Genomic DNA, 21,994 nt, shown 5'->3' with positions numbered 1-21,994 from the left:
TGTGGTGAATTAATTGGATATTCATTCATTCATTAATTCATTCATTTATTCATTCATAATCATTGTTTAGCTGCTCTGTGCCAGATAAAATGCTGGGCACTTTCCCACTGTGTCTCATCCTGGTTCTACCTCATACTACACATGTAACATGTGTGGCATTTGACCCGCACTGAGCCATGGTTTTCTCTTCTCCACAGTGGACCAATGATACACAAATGTTAGGAGTCTTGAGGGTTGAATGAGATGGAAATGTCAAGTGCCCAGCATGGACCCAGCTGCATAGTAGTTGCTAAATAGCCGCTACTGCTTGAGCTCCCCAAGTGCGAGGTTCTAGAAATTTAAAATCATTAATAATAATAGACCTCCCTGTGTGCATAGAGCAAAGGGATTTAGATAACCTTAAGAAAAGCCACTCTTCTCAAGGAAATACTATATACACAAGCATTTATAGTGGCACAATTCAGAATTCCTAAAAGGTGGAAACATCCTGAATATCCATCACCTGATGAATGGATCAGCAAATGTGGTCTATCCCTGCAGTGGAATATTATCCAGCCACGAAAAAGAACGACCCACTGATACATGCTACAACACAGGGTTGAAGCACAGGAACATTATGCAAGGTGAAAGAAGCCAGGTACAGAAGGCTGGAATATTGTATGCTTCCACCTATATGGAATATCCAGAATTGGTGAGTCCATAGAGACAGAAAGCAAAGTGGTGGTTGTTAGGGGCCAGGGGAGGGGAAATGGGGAGTGGCCACCTAACGGTATGAGATTATCTTTTGGAGTGATGAGACATTTTTGGAATTAGATTGAGACGGTGGTTGCACACAGCACTACGAATGCAGTAAATGCCGCTGGATTCTGTGTTGTTAAAATGGTTATTTTTATGGTAAGTGAATTCTAACCCAGTAAAAAGAAAAGCATCGTTCTTCTTTAGTCACAAGGATGTTTATGTGGCCCAAATCAGGGGAACGTGGAACAGGGTCAAAATGTCACACTTGGAAGCCATCACACAGTATGGTTCAAATATCTTGAAATTGGGAGGCATAGAGTCTTTGTGATCTGAGGCAAGTAATGTTTCTGTCTAAAAGAGGAATTTTTTTTTTTCACTTTCCCTGCTGTGGCTTTGGTGACACTGTGACTTTTTATTGCAGTGTAGGACCAGGACTCCCCAAACTGTTCCCTGGCAAAGGAGAACAGTACTGCTCCAGCACTCTGAGACCAACCATGACTGATCCCGGGCGTCTAGAGGCCCCATCCTTCAGCATAGTGCTGCCTCACTGTCTTAGTCCACTAGGCCTTCTGGAACACAGTACCACAGACTGAATGGCTGGATTACAAACAATAGAAATGCAATTGTCACAGTAACTGTGATCAGGCTGCTGACATGGTCAGGTTCTGGGGATGATACCCTTCCAATTGACTTCTTACATCCTCACATGATGGAAAGAGTGCCTCTAATAAGGACACTAATCCCATGCATGGGCTCCACCCTTGTGATGTAATTACCTTCCAGAGGCCCTACCTCCTCGTACCATCATATTCGGGATTAGAATTTCATCATATGAATCTTGGGGGAACACAGACCTTCAGTCCATTGCACCCATATATGTACCAAATTGGCATCATGTTAACAGAAATGTCCCCCAAACAAGGACATGGCTATTGGGATGGCCCCCAGCTGGGCCTGCCACCAGAAGCCTGTAAGTTGGCCTCTGGGATGTGTGTTCTTCTTTGCCCAACCCAGAATTCATATTGCTCGTCGAGTTGTTGGTCTTCTTGACCACAGATGGTGTAATTCCTGCCTAGGAGTCTTCAGCAGCTCCTGAGGGTCTGTAGAATGAAGTCCAAGTTCTCCTTCATTTAGCGTTCAAGGCCACCCAGGCTCGTTCCCCTCCACCCATCAGCCTCCTTACCTGACTCTGGAAGGAATGGTTAGCTGCCATCCCCTGGTCCCAGGCATGCCCTTGAACTTTCTTGGGGGACTCCTTCTGCCAGGGATGACTTTTCTTCCCTTGGCAGCCATTTGAATTGTGCCATCCTCCTTGGCTCAGCCCAGATGTTTTCCCCTGCGAGCACTTTCTCTGGTCCTGTCTTGTGTTCCTGTTCATGGTGTCTGCGTCTGTCTGGTCCCTACACTCTTACAAGTCTGCTCAAGGGCAGGAACCCTGTTGTACCCTTCTCTTATGCTCAGCTCCAAGCCCTGTGCCTGGAATAGAGTGTGTGCCCCGTAAACACGTGCAGAGTGGAATGAGGAGGAAAGTGGCAGAGTCAAGAGAAGGTAAAGAAATAGCTACCTTCTTATCATTTGCCACAAGAGATATTTACATAAAATCTCCATAGGCCTTGAAACCCAGAGGAAAAATAGACTCTGCAAGTTAGACACATCACCCTCCAGCAGTTGGGAAGACTGGAGTGCATTTTTCGTCTCCGCCCTTGTTAAGTGCTTATGAGTGTTTGCTTAAGCAGAATGGAAATGGGAGGCAGTGCCTGCTTAAATCATCCCTTTCCAGAGTGAAAATCAAAAGAACGAAGACCAAAACACTCCAATGGGTAGCCTCATGGATATGATTAAGCGCTGATTTAACATTCAGAAGAAAAACATAAAAATCAGCCTTCCCGGAGCTATAGTCTGACCCCAGGAAAAGCGTGTATCCTCAGGAAAGATCAATTTGCATTAAAGATCTGTTTGGCAATGCATTGTTGAAAGAGGTTAATATTGTAAGTGGAAGTTTTTGATTGCGTCTCGACTCTTTTCTTTCCTTTTGCCTCTCTACCTGTGTCGCCCCAGAGAGAGCTCTGTGTGAGAAGTGATAGTCACACTGCCTGCCAGTCAACATCTCAATGGAACTTGAGTTTCTGCTCTTAAAAAGCAGAATCTGGGTTGTATGATGCGATAGAAAGGGTGGAAATTAAGGAAAGTCCCTGGGATGCAGATGAACACAGTCCACCTCCCCGGGCCGAGGGAGGTGGTGACTTTGGAGGAAGATGACCACAGTGGACGTGTGGTACTTCCTGGGCCACTAGATGCTAGTAACACCCCATTCTCTCCAGTCTTGACTGTCAAAAATGTTTCCAGACATTGCCAGATGTTCCCAGGGTCGAGGGCAACATTACCCCCAGTTGAGAACCAATGTCTTACAGGCTCACCACGCAGATAAGCAGGAGGTAGACCAGTAGGAAGAAGTCAAAGCAGGCAGAAAGGCAGGGAAATGTGACGGACACAGCGTCCTTCATCTGGGTGCTCGTTCTGCATTGGGAAGTGTGACGTGGGTGTGCTGGAGGTCGTGGAGGCCTTTAACACCATGCTGAGGAAAACAACATTGGATTTGAAGTCAGAAGTCTTGGGGTTAATCCCAGGCTGCCCCCCTGTCCCCCCACTATGTGATGAGAATCACTAACCTTTTGAGTCTTGGTGCCCTCATCTGGAAAGTAGAGTTGCACAGCTTGGTTGTAAAGACTGAGTGAGCTAAGACCGTGTGGAAGCATCAGTATGGTGCTTGGCACTCATTGCCCGATAAATGTTGTCTTCCTTCTTTTTTAAAAAAATTTTTTTTAATGTTTATTTATTTTTGAGACAGAGAGAGACAGAGCATGAACAGGGGAGGGGCAGAGAGAGAGAGGGAGACACAGAATCTGAAACGGGCTCCAGGCTCTGAGCTGTCGGCACAGAGCCCGACGTGGGGCTCGAACTCACGGACCGTGAGATCATGACCTGAGCCGAAGTCGGACGCTTAACCGACTGAGCCACCCAGGCGCCCCTGTTGTCTTCCTTCTTGAAGACGTCTTCACGCTCCCACGTCTGGTGACCTCCAGTCCCTCTACCTCCACTGCCACCCACTCGGGCTGCCATCGATCCAGCCTGTGTTATGGCAGAGCCTCGTGGGTTCTCTGCTCCAGCTCCGTCTCAGGCCTGTAGCCACGCTTGCCTCCTGAAACAGGATGACAAGAAGGCTCAGAAGACACTTTCCTGTACTGTCCAGCACTGTGGCTCTGGGGCACTTGAAATGTGGCTAGTTCAATTGAGTGGTGCTGTTCCTGTTAGGTGAGCTCTGGAGTTTGAAGACTTAGAATGAGAGAAAAAGAGTATAAAATACCTCAATAATATTTTATGTTGGTGACATGTTAAAATGCCAATGTTTTAGACATGCTAGCTTAAGTTAAATGTATTCTTAAAATTAACTTCCCTTATTTCTTTTTACCTTTTTAAAGGTGGCTCTGGAAAACAAGATGGGTTTTGTAAGAGGAGCTATTGTCTTGTCCAAGGAAGCATATTGGTTTGGTTCAAAAGAGAATCATTTCCTGGCACTGAGTTTTGAGATATAATCTGCTTCACGGAGCAGTCCATTTAATTTTAAAGAACAGAAATGGCCCCTTTAAAAGAGTAGCCATTTATTGAATAATGTGTTCAGCGCAGTTTTTTTTTCCCCTGCAGATGTTAGGATGTTTTTTTCCTTTTGAATACTACTCCCTTTACAGTACAGTATTATACACCGCCTTGAGGCAGGACGAGGGCACACTCATATTTGTTAGCTCCCTCCCCACCTTAGTTACGACTGAATGTTTGTGTCCCCTAAGATCTGCCTGTTGAATCCTAACCACCAGTGCAATGGTCTTAGGGGGCTGGGTCTTTGGGAGATGATTAGAATATGAGGGCAGAGCCCGTGTGAGTGGGACTAGTGCCTTTATAAAAGGGACCTGGAAAGCCCACCGTGTGCAGACACAAGAACAAGATGGCTGTCTACAAACTAGGAAGGAGGCTCTCCCCAGACGCTGAATCTGCCAGAGCCTAGGTCTTGGACTTCCTACCCTCCAGAATGGTGAGAAATAAGTGTTTGTTGTTTAAGCCACCCAGCCTCTGGTATTTACCCAAGCAGCCCAAACGGATGAAGACGCCCCTCTAACAACTTTGTAGGTGCGACAGCAAGTTCTTAGAATTTGATTGGTCAAGCAGCTGAAATCCAACTGATTCATTTTAATGTTACTAATACTACTTTAGCCTCTCACATGGCTGTAATCATATTTTGGATATTCTTTTGGTCTCCCTCAATGCTTCCAACAGTTATTAGTGCACAGTACTGCCACGGGCTTTCACGAAAAAGGATGGGGCCCCTGGTATGTTGAATGACCTGTCAAGATCCTGAACAGCCAATATGCAGAGCTGATGCTTGAGCCCAAGTCCTGACTCCCCATCCTCTGTAAATGCTGTGAGGCCACATAGAATGCAGACCATGCCTCGGAGCTTGCTGTGAACATAGTGGAGACAAGATGGCAAAACTCTCAGGCTGCAGGCAGCATGTCCTAACTGCAAAGGTGTGTGACATGGGTGGTTGAAGACCAGATCAGAGACCCTGGTGAGGCCCTCCACCCTTGATCTGACACATCATCGTGGTTCTGAGAGCGAAGGGGTATGTTTCCTTGCAGCAAGAGAATTTGACTTCACAGGGGGATCAAGACGAACAAAGCTGGCGACAGTGGGCCCTTAGAGTCCTTTGAAACATGGTGAACTCCCAAGTTTTCAATGTTTGTTCCCAAGCATATTGCATGTGGCTTTTACTCCTGTAGTTCACGTGATTAATTTTTAAACAGTGCCTCCGAGGCCAAATGCCATTCTCCAAATGAAAAAAGGGATTGGGAGTGCCAGTTTGACAAGCCCAAGTATCATCTATAGGAGGGAGATGCCTTGGGCCCTGATGTGCAGAGAAGAGAGGGAGGGAGGAAGCATCTGTAGGGTGGGCCTCCAGGAGCGATGCCTTAGACTCAGGGGGAGAAGTCAAACCCCCTTTGTGTGTTCCTCCTCGTGGAGCAGAGAAAGGAAAGAGAGTTGCCAAAGTGAACTTTGCAGGTGACCTCAAATGTACCAAATGGTCTCTGCAGGGTTCACTGCAACTGTAGGGACCTACCTGAGGTGCTGTGTGGCTTCTGTTTCTCCTATTGTAGATGTTGTGGAGTCCAGCAGCAAGATGGCAAGCTTTTGTTTAGAGAAGGCTGCCAGGTGCCTGCCTGATGGCCAAGGCTGTCTGGCATGTTCATTCACTCGCTCGTTCATCCATTTAAGGGCTGCCTCCTGTGTGCCTAGGTGCCATCCTGGTTTTTGCCCAGGTGGAGACTGAAATGTAGTGAGTGAGGCAGCCATGATATAAGTAATCCATCAGATGATTGTATCATTCCAAAGTTTGATGTGTGCAGAGGAGGAGGAGGTAACCAGAGAGCAGGACGGAGGACGTGCGGGAGGGGCACTGAGGCCTGGGACCCTCTGAGAAGACCCCTGTGAGTTGACAGCACTCAAGAATCTCAAGGACTTAGCCAAGCGAAGAGCAGAGCGAGAAGCACTCCAGACAGAGGGAAGACACTTGCAAAGGCCCTGAGGTGTGTTCCGGAAGTGAGAGGGCCGGTGTGGCTGGAGGCAAGCAGAATTGAAGGGATGCTGGCCAGAGAGGAGGACATAGAGACAGTTAGAGGTCACGCCGTGAGATCCTTACAGACATGACAAAGATGGGGGTTATTTTAAGAGCTGCAGGGAGACGTTGAATAATTTCCGGTGTGATCTGAGTTAGGAGGCTATCATACTGGGCACACGCGTGAGATGATGGCGGCTTGGATTTATATAGTGGCGGTAAAACTGGAAAGAAGTGGGTGTATCAAAGGACAGAATAAATGTTTCAGAGGTAAAAATGGCAGGGTTTGAGGATGGCCAGATTTGACAAGATATGAGGAGTGAGTAAGGAATTGAGGTACTTGGTAACTGGTACCCAGGTATCTGGCTTGAGCATTGATGTAGATGATGGTTCTCTTTAAGGCGGCGGAAAGCTCTGGAGAAGAGGGGGTGGAGAAGGGGGAGATTGGGATTGAGGCACACGTGGTAGGGAAAATCATTGTGCATGTGAGTCTGGAGGTCAGAGGAGAGGCCAGAGCTGGAGGTACAAAAGTGGGAGACATCAGCCCGGAGACCGTCTCCCAAGTCATTGGAATGGGAGGTCTCACCTGGGGAGAGAAAACGAGGTGGGTCCCACACTGCATCCTGGAACATGACTGGAATTTGCCATCTGGACAAGAAAAGGCTACAGGAGAAAAGGAATGTATGAAATAAATATCTCAGATAATAGCACAGTGAGTTTACCAGAGAAAGGTAATAGCACCTCTTAGTAGTTGACTGACCATTTGAAATCAGACATGATTAAATGGAACAAATCTGCTTGCCTGATAGTGCGGTTTCCTACCCCAACATTTGGCTTCCCAAGTAGAGCCGTGGTAAACAAGTGTGGTTGGGCTCATCTGAATGACTGGATTTTTCCAGGCCAGTATAATTGGAAAGAAGGAGGGCTAAGGGAGGCATGCATGCTTGCAGAGGGAGGTTATTATAATGAACCATGGCATCTAAGCTGAATGAGAGGACAGAGAGAACGATGCTGAGCCAAAGACGAATAGGGGCTTCAGGAGAGGGAGAACCAGTAAGAGTTGGCAGACAGCTGGAAGCCTGGAGGACAGAGGCCCGCCTTCTAGCCATTTCGTACTTGCTTGAGAGAGTAGGGGAAAGGGTTCTCCTTTGGGGAAGGCAGAGATCGGGGGACAGCTGTCCTTTCACACAAGAGCAGAGCTGGAATGAAGCCAGGTGAAGCTGAGGATAAAGAGGAGTTTGCTGATCACATAGTGGAAGTTCCACAGGATTCTACAGTTGGGCTTGGGAGGAAGGTGTGGGCTGGCCCTTGTGTCCCAGGAGTAGTTTGTATGGTTGTGAATATCCAGGAGTCTGCCGGCTGTGACTGAAATACTCAGTCATCGATCCATTCAATGTTTATTGATCTCCTCCTATATGCTGGATACTGTGCTAGCAGCAAAGAAAACAGCTGTGGCCAAAACAGACAAAGTGTCTGCCCTTGAGGCATCAGTTGTGTGTCCTGTAGTATAGAACTGATTTTCTGGGGTGTTTTGTTTTGTTTTGTTTTGTTTTTGTTTTTCAGGAAGCACTGGAATTTGAGTCCCAGGGTTTCCAACTAAATCAGTGTCCTTAGCCTCTCTTGGTCTCTGAAAGATGGATATAATGCAGCCTCTGTGGGTGATGTTGGTGCTTTTCAGTCATTCAAATATGGAAGAATGTTTTTGATGGGAAGTCAGGATGGGTCATCAGAGCAACCTCTAGTCCATAAGATGCTTCTGTTCGATTAGAAAAAAGCACTTTTCCTTCTAGAAACTCTTTCCATCTATCAGAGAACTGTTGTAATAAATCTGCCATCAACAGAGTCCAGGATGTGATGGTTCTCCCTAGTGCACTGGCCAGTCCCTGCAGGGGTAAGGTGAAGGAGGGGGTCAGGTAGGAGTGGAGGGAGGCCAGCTTTATTTATCAATAACCAGTTGTTTACTCAGTGCTTTGGTAGTAGAGTGCACCCGCATCACCTGAGCTCTTGTTAAAATGCAGATTTTGATCCATGGAGTTGGGGTGGGGCCTGGCAGTCTGCCTTTCTCGCAAGATATGAGCCCCCCCACTGCTGCTGCTGATTTAGGGGCTACACTTTGGATGGAGATGGCTAAGTGTAAACCAATGTTTTAGCTCCTGGTCTCTGGCAGAGGCTTAAAACAAACACTAGAGGGCCAGGATCCTTTGCCCTTTCGGGGTTTTAGTCTGATGAAGAGAGATTAGAGACAGGAGATGATTAGAAGACAATGACAGTGGATGATGGGCATCGAGGAGAGCACTTGTCAGGACTAGCACTGGTGTTGTATGTAAGCAATGAATCATGGGAATCTACTGGAGAAGCCAAGAGCATACTGTATACACTGTATGTTAGCTAACTTGACAATAAATTATATTTTAAAAATAGTTAAAAAAAAAAAAAAAAAAGACAATGACAGTGATCTGGATTGTGCTCCCGATGGCCTTTGGAGTTTGGAACAAAGGGACGGAACATCTCCTGGTCTGGACTTGCCAGAGATGTTTCACTGAAGCAGCCAGGACTTGAAATTTCTCCTGAGGTCCAGCAGAGGAGGGAAGACATGGCAGGACAGTCGGGCTGTGTGTGAGAGGCTTGGGCAAAGATGTAAGTTGTGGATATAACACTAGCAATAGTACAAATAATGACACAACAAAGCCAACATCGGTGGAGGGTCTGTCTGCTGTAGGACCTGTATTATAAGCTCAGTGAGGGCCAGCCCTGTGCCCTCTTAGGGACTGGGACAGCCTCTTGCAAGAAAGGTTCACTTGAGATTGGGATGACTGTTATACCCAGAATTCGTGATCCCCAAAGACCACCAGGGAGCCAAGTCTGAGGCAAAAGCAAAGAGCCTTTATTCGAGCTAGCTCGAGCTCAATCCCCTACCTGCACCGACGCAGCGGTGAGATGCCGGAGAGAGAGCGAGTTTCAAAAGCACAAAGGTTTTATAGGGATTTAGGGGCAGTTGGGGGGGGGGGGCGGGCAGTGATGGTCGAGGCCTTAGCTGATTGGCTGGCGAAGGGTCAGAGTCCTGTTGCGCAGGTTGCTGGGTGTGGTTTGAATGGGAAGTTTGAACGGGTGAGCAGGAAGTTACTCAAGGAGAGGAGGCGTGGTCTGAGGTTTGAGCTAGAATTTCTTTCTGTGGTTTTTCCGGAAAGGGGGCCATGTCGGGGACATAGTCACTCAAGGTGGAGGACACAGAACAAAATAGAGTCGGCGGGTCTAGGTCTGCTCTTTCAATGACAATATGGGACTGACAGGATTCACCCTATCTTATAGTTACAATTGGTAATTGTAACAAATAACATATAACCTGTAACAACATAGAACATGACATGTAACAAATCTGTTACACACCTATAGGATCAGTTGGGGCTCCTAATAATTCTGAAGGGTTTTAGTCATTGGGTTCCTTAGACTTTTGTTTGTTTGTTTCCTTTGGAAGTTACTTAGATTTTTATTCACTCTTCATGTGCAGAATTTCTAGACAATTCACATGTCTTGAACACCCATGAAAATTCATTTCTATTGATGCTAATTAAAAGAGAATCTCCAAGAGTGCCTGGGTGGCTCAGTCGATTAAGCATCCGACTTCAGCTCAGGTCATGATTTCATGGTCTGTGAGTTGGAGCCCCGTGTCAGGCTCTGTGCTGATCCCTCAGAGCCTGGAGCCTGCTTTGGCTTCTGTGTCTCCCTCTCTCTCTGACCCTGCCCCACTCACTCTGTCTCTCAAAAAATAAATAAACGTTAAAAAAAAATTTTTTTTTTTAAAAGAGAACCTCCAGGGATGCCTGGCTGGCTGTCAGTGGAGCATGGGGCTCTTGATCTCGGGGTTGTGAGTTCAAGCCCCAAGTTGGGCCTGGACCCTACTTAAAAAAAGAAGGAGGAGAAGGAGAAGGAGGGGAAGGGGAAGGGGATGACAACTGTCTGGTGTTGATCAGCTCAGCTCAGCATTTGGAAGGTGGGCTTCTGATTGGAGTCTTTCAAATGGTAGCCAGCCACCCCCAGAAGATGTATTCCTAATTAGGATCCTGCAGATCTTAACTTACTGAACCTGTCATGGAAAGTAAAACTAACACATGTATTTTTCACTGTCTGCCCTGAGGTATTTTGAATCACATGCAATATAACAAGAAGACGTCAAATTTTAAAATATTTTTCAGTTATAAAAGCAACACATATTCTTTGTCAAAGTTTTTTGGGAGAAATCTGTATTCAGATATATTGAAATGATCCGTATCCTATACCCAGAGATAACCTTTAACTTTTATACTGTTCATATGGATAGTTATATCGGTATTTATACATGTTATGTTGGACTGAAAGATACTTGTAATCACATTTATGTTCAGCTGTGAGTACTGCTTTTGTGGCTTTAATAGAGCACGATAATTTTTCTGGCTCATACAGTGTTCTGCATAAATGTGACTTTCATTGGTTAAAACAGATGGGAGAAGACAGATCGAGTAGTAGAAGTTTAGGAGCAGAAATTGACCAGCTTGGCCAAGGAATTGGATGATGGGTTTTGAGGTATTTTACTTTATTTTATTTTATTTTATTTATTTTTTAAATATGAAATTTATTGTCAAATTGGTTTCCATACAACACCCAGTGCTCATCCCAACAGATGGAGGCATGGGCATTTTAGAGGTGACTCTTCACCCTTCCTATTCACCCTGGGGTCTGTCTCCTTCAGACCAGGCAAGAACCGGTTCCAGACTGGTTTCCCCAGTTAATCCACCAACATTTGCACACGTATGGGAGGTGATTTCCAGACCTTCCTTCTTTCTTGTGTTCCTTCACTATATTGACTTCCTGGAGTAACTCCTGATGTAAATTGAGATTTTTCTCTAAATTGTGTTTTTAGTGCACAGAGGTATCATTTAAAAGTCAAATCCATGAAGGAATATTTTTTTTACCTGCTGGGTTTAATTTCAGATGCCAGTGTTATCATAAAATGCAAACCACCCTGGACTGTGTTTCAAAACTTAGGACAAATTGTGCCAGTTGAAATTAACTTTTGCAGATGGAGCGAAGAAAGGAGGAAAGGAAGTGTTCTAAAGAGGTTTTTAAAAACGTTTTTAAATATTAATGCCACTTGCGTTCAGCTCCATATATATTCCTACTACTTAACCCTCAAGTCCAAATTCATCTATTGCTTTCCAGTTTTTGCTCTGTCTGTTGTACTTTTTTTGTTTGTTTTGTTTTGTTTTGAGAGGGAACAAACGGCGGTGATGTATTTAACCCGGGGAGGAAAGTAATCCTAAGATTCAACATGAAAGATTTAGGTTAGATCAGAAGGGAAACGACCCCTGGCAAAGGTTGTTGGAATCAGTTACTTGGGGAGAGCAGAGCCCAAGGTCTCTCGGCCGTAGGGGCATGTAACCTTTGGCCCGTTCATCAACCTTTCTAGGCCTTAGTTTTCTCATCCACTAAATGGGGATGAAAAATAGTTTCTACCTCATAGGTTATTTTGGAGAATTAAAAGAGCCTGAGACATAATACATGCTGCTTATTGCTAGTTGTCTTTACTATTATTATTATAAGTGAATTTCAGGAGCACCTGGGTGGCTCGGTGGGTTAAGCATCCGACTTCAGATCAGGTCATGATCTCCTAGTTTGTGAGTTCAAGCCCGGTGTAGGGCTCTGTGCTGACAGCTCAGAGCTGGAGCCTGCTTTGGATTCTGTGTCTCCCTCTCACTCTGCCCCTCCCCAATGTGTGTGTGTGTGTGTGTGTGTGTGTGTGTATTCATTCTCTCTCTTTCAAAAATAAATACACATTAAAAAAAAATAAGTGAACTGCAAAAGAAACAACAACAGCAACAACAAAAAACAACAACAAAAAAAACCAAACAAAACCAACAACCCAAAACCAAACAAACAACCGAACACCACGAGAGGCAGTTTTAATGGGGTGTCTTCCTGAAGGAGAATCCAGTGGGTCCTTCTGATTGAAGTCACCCATTTGCACGTGACAATGTCAGCTCGTACTTATTTGTTGGGCTCTTTTCTCCCAAGCCCTGTGGGAGTGGGGAGTGAGAAAAACGTGATACTTCTGCCCTTCTGCTCTCAGGAAGAGGTGGGGTTCACCTTGCCTCATGCCCCATCAGTCCTTTCTGGGCCCTTCTTCGAGGGATCTCTCATTTAAGACTCTCTGGCAGAGAGGGCATCACTTCATTGATGATGGACAGCATGGAACTTACCCGGAGACGGGGAGTTCGGCAGTGTTGCAGCTAGTTGAGTGTGGAACTGGATTTGAAGCCACATCAGTGTCACTGCATAGCCTCCTGTCCCCAGTACGTCCTTCCTGAGAGATCCCCCGACAATCTGGGAGATCCTCATTCTTAGTGACTCACAGTTGGTGTGGAGGCTTTGTTGCCCATGCTTCAGAATGAAAAACTTTCTATGGTGGTGGAGGGGGCTGGGGGAACCTTTTCTCACATCAACATTCTTTGTTGAAAGGGGTTTTGCTTTTTTGGTTTTACTTTCTAGGCCACACCCTCCAGCCTTGTGGCCTTTCATGTGTTTCGAGGGAGGGCCATTTAGAAAATGGCGTCAGAGTGGTTGCAGAAGAAAGCCTGGCGCTGACAGTTGACATTGGCTCCATTAGGTGTTTATTGCTGGCAACTTGCTGAACCCAAATTCCTAAAGCTCCGGAAGGCTTTTTTTTGGTTAGACTCTGATTCCATTTGTACGTTCAGCAGACAGTTATCAGCCAGCCAGCAGGTGACAGGCAGTATGCTAAGTCTTAGGCCAATGTAAGATGGGCGGACAGGGTGTCTGTCTCCCAAAAACACCAAGGCTGGTGGGGAGGGGAGACAGTTCAACCAGACCATAGTCACATGGGGCTTAGGGGTTCTGGCAGAGGGAAGGACATTTGTGGGACTACCCAAGGGGACAGCAAAGCCAGCTCTTTCATGGACAGTGTTCTTTGGGGATGGGAAGCCTTGTATAGGTACCTGCAGTAGTAGCTTCCGCCCTGTTTGGGAGGCTCCTAACATGTGGATCCCGCATCCCACCTGCAGCCATTGTGACATCCACATTAGGATATAGGTGAAGAGATTGCATGGTCTGTCGGGTTTTAAATTCCTTTGTAAGGCATATGACCTGTGGTCAGATACCCAGGTGAAGGATCATGGGCCCCTGCTCCATGAGAATTGACCCTCTCCTCCCTCTTTGAACATGTCTCAGCCAGTCTTCTGCGTGACCTTAGGACTGGCTCTCTGCAGATGAGTTGTAGGTTATCTGTGTTCCTCTCCATTTTCTGCACATTTTAATTGTTTTCCATGTTTTTCTGGATATCTTCTTCTGTATTAAAGGCGGGAGCTATTAAGATAGTCCCTGGTGAGTGTTTGTGGGTTATCAACTGTGATCCAGTTGTAGTCCCCTGCAGATGATGATGTGGCCAGTGCAGTCTCGTCTCCTCTGAGTGTGCCATCAGTCAGCCTCCAGTGCCTTCCTCAGCTCTTCCTATCTGGAACTCGGGAACGGTTCTGCCATCTTGGCCACACCTGCATCAGTCAGCAACTTCATTTGTCTTTCCACAGAGCTCTGTGCACATCTCAGTCTGTCACATTCTTGCTGCAAACTAACCTACACTATAGAATACATGCCTGTGTGTGTGTGTGTGTGTGTGTGTGTGTGCATGTGCATGAGAGAGAGAGAGAGAGAGAGAGGCAGAGGCAGAAGGGAGAGATCTCATAGGGTTTTTTGTTTTTGTTTTTTCTTATAGAAAGAGAGAGAACATAAGCTGGGGAGGAGCAGTGGGAGAAAGAGAATCTTAAGCAAGCTCCATGCTCAATGCTAATCCCGACGTGGGGCTCAATCCCACAACCCTGGGATCATGACCTGAGCCGAAATCAAGAGTCGGACGCTCAACCGACTGAGCCACCCAGGTGTCCCTTGAGATCTCATACTTTTTATCATCCTTTATTTATTTACTTTTTAAAGAGCTGTCTCTGTTCTGATAGACTGCAAGACTGCAGCACTGTGTCTCAGAATAGAAGGTTAGCAGGAGATTGTGGACGAGTCCGATACCTTCACGACCTACAGGGTATTTCTCCTCTGCAATCTGCATCCATTTACAGTGCTAAGAACTCAGCCCTTCCTCTCTGCTCTTCCTTCCAGAAAGTATTATGAGGGAGGCCGAGGACCCCGTGCTCCGGGCAGAGAATCGGCGCTGGGATTAGGGGTTGTCACTTCTGAGAGGATGCTGGGAATCTGCAGAGGGAGACGGAAATTCCTGGCTGCCTCGCTGACTGTTCTCTGCATCCCAGCCATCACCTGGCTTTACCTCTTTGCCGGGAGCTTTGAAGGTAAGAAGGAGGCTTCCTCACAGGGAGAGGGATGGAGAGGGAAGAAAAAGGACACTGGCCGTCCCAGAGTCCTCGGAAGCCCCCTCCGGGTCACCGTGTGGAGCAGGAGAACGTTGGTGCTCGGGCAGAGACTTGCGTGGGGCTTACACGGGTGTTGGAGGGAGTCCGTCGTGAGGAGGAACACGGAGAAACAGAAACGAAGTAAGGTGCACCTGGGTAGAGTGGATGGTGGAGGTTACACAAATGTCAGCTACCAGCTCTTCAGGTCGATCGCTGTGTCAATAGCGGGCGAAAGGTTTGGGCCCTGGAGAGATTTCTCAACCGCATGGAGCCAGCTGTTTTCATTCATTCATTCATTCATTCATTCATTCATTCATTCATTCACACATTTCACATTTTGTTGTGACTCTTGCTGCTGCTGCTGCTGCTGCTGCTGCTGTGGAACATCTGCACCGAACCAGGTGCTGGGAATGCAGCGATCACAGATCTGGACATTCACAATGCGGTGGGGGGGGGGGGGGGGACAACAGGTGAGCACAGGACTGCCGTGCATGGAGCCCAGGGTGCCGCGGGAGGCAGCGGTTGGGGTGTCAGGCCTGGCTGGGTGTGAAAGATGATGGTCACGCTGGCCGGATGGAGGCGTGCGAGCAGAGGAGCGGCCCTCCCCAAGCCAATCAAAACAAACGCCGATCCTTGTCGCTTCTCAGCAATCAGTGGAGAAGACGAGCCTGGCCATTCTCCCAGCCAGCAATTTCAAATGCGGCGCAGTGTTTTGCGTATCAAAGGTGGTTTTCTAAGCTTCAGGGAGGGAAGGGATGGGAGCATCATTGAGGAGGACACTTTCTTTTTATTTACGCCCATAAGTGAGTTCAAAAAAATCTCCGATGAAAATCTGTCTCAAGGAAGTCACTACTGTGTTTTTAAACATTTCCTTTATGCATAATTTTTTTGACAGCTCAAGGCTACCTTTTAATTAGGAGTTGTGGACTTTGTGAGATTTGCCCTGAGTTAGCTCGACTGAGTGTGATTGGGGTGGCTGTGTGCCTGTAGAGCAGGAAAGGGCCTGTATGTCCTGCCCCATACATCCCTGGAGTCGAGGAGTTTCCATATGAGCAGCTACATGGAGTAAATTATGCCATGGCAGTGGATGATTAAGTTTTGGCAAAGAAATCAGAGGGAGAAAGGTGAGTTGATGTGGATCCTAGAAGAGACAGAAGGAAGCATTGGGCCAGGGATGATGGAAAAGCCCTTGGAAAAGAAGGCTGAGAGGACCCAGTGCCGGTCCAGGGTTAGCACGTGAAAACCTTGACCCTGCCAATATAACGGGACTAGTGATGATACTAATGGTGTAACAATATTAACGATAATGAGCATGCCAGTGTTGCAGACATTTCTGCGGGCCAGTTATCGTTGCAGGGGCTTTGCATGCATTGTCTTGCTCTCCCCAGTAATCCCATATAGTAGGTATAGAAGCGGAGGGCGAGGCAGAGATCCTTCAGTGATCTGTCCAAGACCCCAAAGCCCGTCAGGATGGGCCTGTGTTATTGGACTCGAGATCTGAGCTTCGTGACTACAATACCATGTTGTAGATGGGGGCTCCAGTGAGGTATCACACTTTGGCTTAGGGGTTTGACAAGGTGTCACATGACCTTTCTGGGTGCCTCAGAGGGAAGTTGCAGAATTTTCATTTGCACTCGTTGATAAAAACCCAACCCCAGATGATTTTGGCAAGAAGGGAATTTGGGGGCTAACAAAACCAGTAAGTTCAAATGTAGGATGGGCTTCAGGCAGGGTTGGATCCAGGGGCTCAAATGATATTTTTGTAGCGCAGTCTCCCTTCTTGCCTTTGCTCTCCATTTCTCCGCCTTGGTTTCTTTCAGGGCAGTTTCATCTCCACAGAGGAAGCCTTAGTTTACAACTTACACTCACCAGTGCCTGTGGAAAGAGGAGTTCGTCCTCCCCCTGCTTCCACAGTATTGCCTGATTGGATTGCCTCTGGTCACTTGTGGTCCAGAGACCAATCACCGTGGCTGGGGGAGGTGCCTATTTTTGGTCTTAGGGTAAAGAGGAGTTCCCTGAAATACGTGGAGTCAGAAAGAGGGACTCAAAATGACCCCCAGAGGTAAATGGTGCATTTTCCCAAAGAGGAGACTAGGAGTGGATCTGAGATATAGAGAATGTATAATTGGCTGTGCTTAGTGGCAGGTTGATGTCAGCTAGAAGTCTCCTTTCCAGCCTCCTGCTGTCTGGGCCAGCCTTGGCTGATGGAGTGACCACTATCTCTGACTTTGAATGATTGTATTAGGCTATCAGACAGACGACGGGAAACAGAGAGGATTGAGGAAATAATACTCTGAGGTGACCTGTACAGACTGGAAAGAGGTGCCCTATTTACCAACATGTTGCTAATAATAAATCCTCCCCTTGGGACCAAATCACAAACTGCATTAAATAGGGGCTAGATGATGTGAGTATGTTAACAGAAGTATCCCAGCTAGAATGACAGCGGGGATAGATGCCTTTTCTGGGGTATCAGTTAATCCACAGCTGGACCACAGCATTTATTTCTAGATGCCACACTTGGAGGACAATCTAGACAAGTCAGCACACTCAGGAGAGTCTAGGCGAATGCCAGTGCCAATCCAAACCTTGTGACATACAGAATAGTGGAAAGAATTGGGGCTATTTACCTTGGAGAAGCAGAGGTTCCACTCCAGGTGTACATGATCGGCTTCCACAAATAGTCAAGGAGCTGTCTCCCGAAAGAGAGATGGCCCCAGAATCTATGGAGGGACATGGCAGGGAGCCAGCTGTCAAACTCATCCTAGTAAAGGATGTCCAGGGCTGGAATGAGCTGCCCCGGGAGGTAGTGAAACACCCAACATGAGAGGTGTGTAAATACAAGTGCCGTGTGGTATGGGGAGCTCAGCATGGGGCAGGGGGTGGGGCACGTAGGGCAGGATGACACAGAGATCCTGAGGCTCTAGAAAAGGCTGAGTATGTACTGGGAGACAGAGGTACCTCCGTGGAGCCCCTGCCAGTTGTCAGCAGATATCAGTGCATTTGCAAAAGAGCCTGTGGAGACATTCTTTTCTCTGTAGTTAAACATAACAACTTTGGGGCGCCTGGGTGGCTCAGTCGGTTAAGCATCGAACTTCAGCTCAGCTCATGATCTCGAGGTCCATGAGTTCAAGTCCCGTGTTGGGCTCTGTGCTGACAGCTCAGAGCCTGGAGCCTGCTTTGGATTCTGTGTTGCCCCCCTCCCACCGCCCCTCCCCTGCTTGTGCTCTCTCTCTCTCTCTCTCTCTCTCTCTCTCTCTCTCTCCCCCTCCCTCCCTCCCTCAAAAGTAAATAAGTAAATGTTAAAATTAAAAAAAAAAAAACAAAAATGTAACAACTTTGCAATCCGTTTATTGACCCCCTTGAGTTTTCTGTTCAAGGCAGGTGGAGCCATAAATAAGGGACAGAGTTGCTGCCTGTATTCATGGGGATGCTATTTATATTTTATGTGAGTTTATTTATTTTTCAACCCCGTTTAATTTCGATGGATCTCTTGAGAGCAGAGCCTAGACTCTCCCAGAGATGCAGATGCCTCCTGCATAAAGTTTTCGAATTAGATGACACACAGCAGTAAGATCTATTGAGAGTATCCTGGATGGTAGCCTCAGGCTCCGAATCAGCTGAGCCAGAGTAGCGGGGTGATTTGGGGTACAATCACTGCTCTTTCTAGGCCTTTGTCTCCTGCTACACGAAGTGACATAAAACTGAAGGTCACCTGGGGCGCCCGGGTGGCTCAGTTGGTTGAGCGTCTGACACTTAATTTTGGCTCAGGTCATTATTTCCTGATTCATGAGTTCGAGTCCTGCATCAGGCTCTGCACTGACAGTGCAGAGTCTGTTTGGGATCCTCTCTCTCTCTCTCTCTCTCTCACTCTGCTCCCCCTGCGTTCTCTCACTCTCTCTCAAAACAAATAAACTTAAAGAATATATTTTTTTAAAAAAAATGAATGTCACCTGTTGGGGCTATTGGGGCACTAACATTCTGGAAGTTTTCTATTCTAAGCATCTGACGTGAATGAATTGGAAATGGCCAGAATCTTCTCCAGTTAATGGCAAATATGTCGAGAAGAGGGAATCGGCTTCCTGTGATTTGCTCCTGAGTGTGGATCCAGGATCAATGCATAAAAGTTATGAGGAAACAGGCATTGACTCAATGTAAGAAAAAAACTATTGTAATCGCAGATTCGACTTGCCAGGTGTTGGAGTCCACATCTTGGAAAGTGATGAGATCCCCATTCGCAGAGCTGTTTGTCAAAGGCCAGGTGCCTGCTGGTTACAGATGCTGGTCAGGGGATGTCTTTGCTGGCACTTCAGCCCCCCAGTTCCTCAACCCTGTGTCCTTCGTTTCCTCCCCCATCCTCCTTTTCTCCTGTAGCATCTCAGTTACCATTCCCAGCTGCCTGTCCATCAAGCTCAAAGCGTGGAGTCTTTGCTTCCTTCTTTATTCTCTCCATCACCGGGTGCCACATCCTGTCGCACCTGACTGTGGCCTCTTCCGGCCATGTCTTTGCTTCCCACCTTTCACCACTGCCGTGGCCCTGGCTCAGCCGTTCACCTTCATCCTTTGTGGTCGTGGCTGATGGAACATCCTGCCGTCTCACACGTGTCCTCCACCCTCCAGAGAGCGGCCAGAGCTCAGTCGTGGGGCCATCCTGCTCCTTGTCGGCTGTGCTGCCTCTGTTTCCTTATGTCCCCTCCCGTCTTCCATCAGCCACACTGGATTCGCTTCGGGTGCTGTGCGCACCTGCCCTCTGAGACTGCTGGTTTTCTCACATGCTGGCTCCTGGGACACTGCTGCCCTTCCATCCTTCCCCGCCGCCCCCCCCCGCCCCCCCCCCCGCCTTCCCTCCTTCTTTGCTGGGCTTAGACCCTCAGGTCTCAGCTGAGCATGATGGGTCCTCCCCCTTAGCTAGGTTGGCTTCTGCCACGTCTACAAACTCCTTTTACTTTCTTTTCTTTATACCCTCATTACTTTTCTTGTGTTTTCTTTTATTTTTTAAAATTTTTTTTATTAATTTTTGAGAGAGAGAGAGAGGCAGAGTGTAAGCAGGGGAGGGGCAGAGAGAGAGGAGGAGACACAGAATCCGAAGTGGGCTCCAGGCTCTGAGCTGTCAGCACAGAGCCCGACACGGGGCTCAGACCCACAGACTGCGAGATCATGACCTGAGCCAGTCAGACCACTAACTGGCTGAGCCACCCAGGTGCCCCTTTTCTTGTTTTTTTTTTAATCACCTGTCTTCACAAGTGAGTACAAGCCTTAGGAGGGAATGGAGTGGTTTTCTTCTATTCTTCTTTCTGTCACTAGCACCTACTCCAGCGTCAGGAGAATTGTTTGTTGAATGAATGAATGAATGAGAGAAGAATGCCCTCTTCTGGCTTTGAATGCTGACAGCTCTCAGCTCTCACCGTTGCCCTCTGGGTCCTCTCCATACTTGTGGTCACTGCTTGGGGTCTTTCACAGACATTTTCCCTTAGCTCATAATTTCCATCTTTACTCAGGTGAGTGCCTCGTTGAACGCCTTGAGAAAACATCTATTTTCCTACTTCTCAATTTTTGCTCTTTGTTCCTTCTGTCCAGTATACAGTTCTCTTTTTTTCCCACTACCCTTCCTCCCAGCCAACATCTTCAATGCCCAAATTCAATGTCATTTTCCCCTAATGTCTGATTCTGTGTGGAAACTTCTATGACAGCACTCATCAAGGGATGGTTTGCTTGTGTGGTGTCTTTCTAGCCACTCGCTTTTGAGTTTCGTGAGACAAGGGGCTGTTTTATTTACCTTTCCATTCTCAGAGTCTGGGCATCACTCTTAGTTGGGCCTTAGTGAATGTTGACTGGGTGGGAGTCCGGATGTTGACGGAAGCAGGGGTCTCTAGTAGCCAAGGGCTCATCCGGAGCCCTGAGCATCTGTGATTTTGAGGCCTCAGAATATGGCTCCAGGAGCCACCCCTTGATTCTGGATGGAATGTGAATTCTTGGACTTGAGTAATTCTGCTTAAACACACCTCTGTTTGAATTTAGATCATGCGTATTATTTTCCACCAGAATCACCTTATCTCACGGGCATGTGAGTTTTATTTACGGGCTGGGGTTCTGTCTCTTCTGCCCAGCATGCGGAGAAAGCGTGCTTTTCGGCCATTCAGAAGATTTTTCACACATGCTGCCTTCTGACAATTTATGACCAGCTCCGTGCAGAAGCTCAGGCCGGAAGCTTTCAATGGTCAGGGAGGCAGGGCAGGGAGGGTGCGGGTGCTTTCAAAAGGAAATGTCTTCAGAGGATGCAAAGTCCTGAGCATTTAAAACTGGTGTCCTGAACAGGCACAGGATATTAATATCTGGACTGGTTTCAGCCCACACCCACATTTTAGTTCACTGTTCATGCCATTCTTATCAACACAAATTACTCCTAAAATGAATGGTTTGAGAGTTGTCTTGATAAATTTCAGCAGAAAGAAATGAGGGCCTGACATTTGACTGTTTTGAAGAATTGCATTGAGAACCAAGGACTTGTAAGTTAAAGCGTTTTCCTTTTCACTGTGAGGGATCACGGGGCGCATGAACGGTGGAAAAGGGGAGGTAGGGGGGGCGGTGTCCAAACCTGACCAATTCCCTAGCCTCCCGTCCACTTCCCTCAGCCCAGAGACTGTGCCCCAAGGTTGGTGAGTTCGGAGTGTGCGAGGTGCTAGTGAATGATTTGCTCAAGGTTTTGGTGTCTATCCCCTGGGATGAGTCTCTGTGGCAGCTGTGATGTGAGCCACGCCCTCCTGCCAGTGGCCCAAATGAACCCCATAATGAGGTGATTATGGGGTGCAAAAACACAGGGTGCTGAATGCAGAATGAAATGGAAAGTATACAGATTGTTCTTAATAGGTCAGAAATGAAGGGCTTTCCTGGCCAGTGCTTCCTAGCTGTTCGTGCCTAGTGGAAGCCTACGAAACAGGATGTGAGGGAGGCAGCAGTGAGCGGAGCCCAAGTCGCGGGCACGGCGGGCCTGTACACAACTGCGCTTCTCACCTGGGGCCCCAAAGCATCTCCTTAACTCTTAGACCCTGAGGGTGGCTGAAATCCATCCCCGTTGTGTTCAGCTCCGAGATGGTTGCTAAGGTGACCTTTACTTTTCTCGCACCAGCTTTTGATCATAAAGCATTCTTGGCGGTCCTGCTGGGGTGGAGAAAATGGCCCTGATTGT

General features: G+C 47.3%; 1 protein-coding gene across 4 annotated transcripts in view; it reads left to right on the top strand.

Annotated features, from left to right (window-relative positions):
• LARGE1 (LARGE xylosyl- and glucuronyltransferase 1) overlaps positions 1–21,994 on the top strand; it is a 543,301-nt gene that overhangs the window by 128,379 nt on the left and 392,928 nt on the right. For 3 of the 4 annotated variants that reach the window (XM_045467269.1, XM_045467268.1, XM_045467270.1), the window contains exon 2: positions 14,561–14,748. In XM_045467269.1, the coding sequence (XP_045323225.1) occupies positions 14,643–14,748 (106 nt within the window). In that variant the 5' untranslated portion in view covers positions 14,561–14,642. Of the gene's footprint in view, positions 1–14,560; positions 14,749–21,994 lie in introns of those variants that run through there. The other variant, XM_045467271.1, reaches the window with a different exon arrangement.

Source organism: Leopardus geoffroyi, chromosome B4 (assembly GCF_018350155.1).
Source record: "Leopardus geoffroyi isolate Oge1 chromosome B4, O.geoffroyi_Oge1_pat1.0, whole genome shotgun sequence".
In the NCBI taxonomy this organism is placed as follows: Eukaryota; Metazoa; Chordata; class Mammalia; order Carnivora; family Felidae; genus Leopardus; species Leopardus geoffroyi.
Note: the sequence above shows the minus strand (reverse complement) of the source record. Positions and strands in the feature narration are given on the sequence as shown.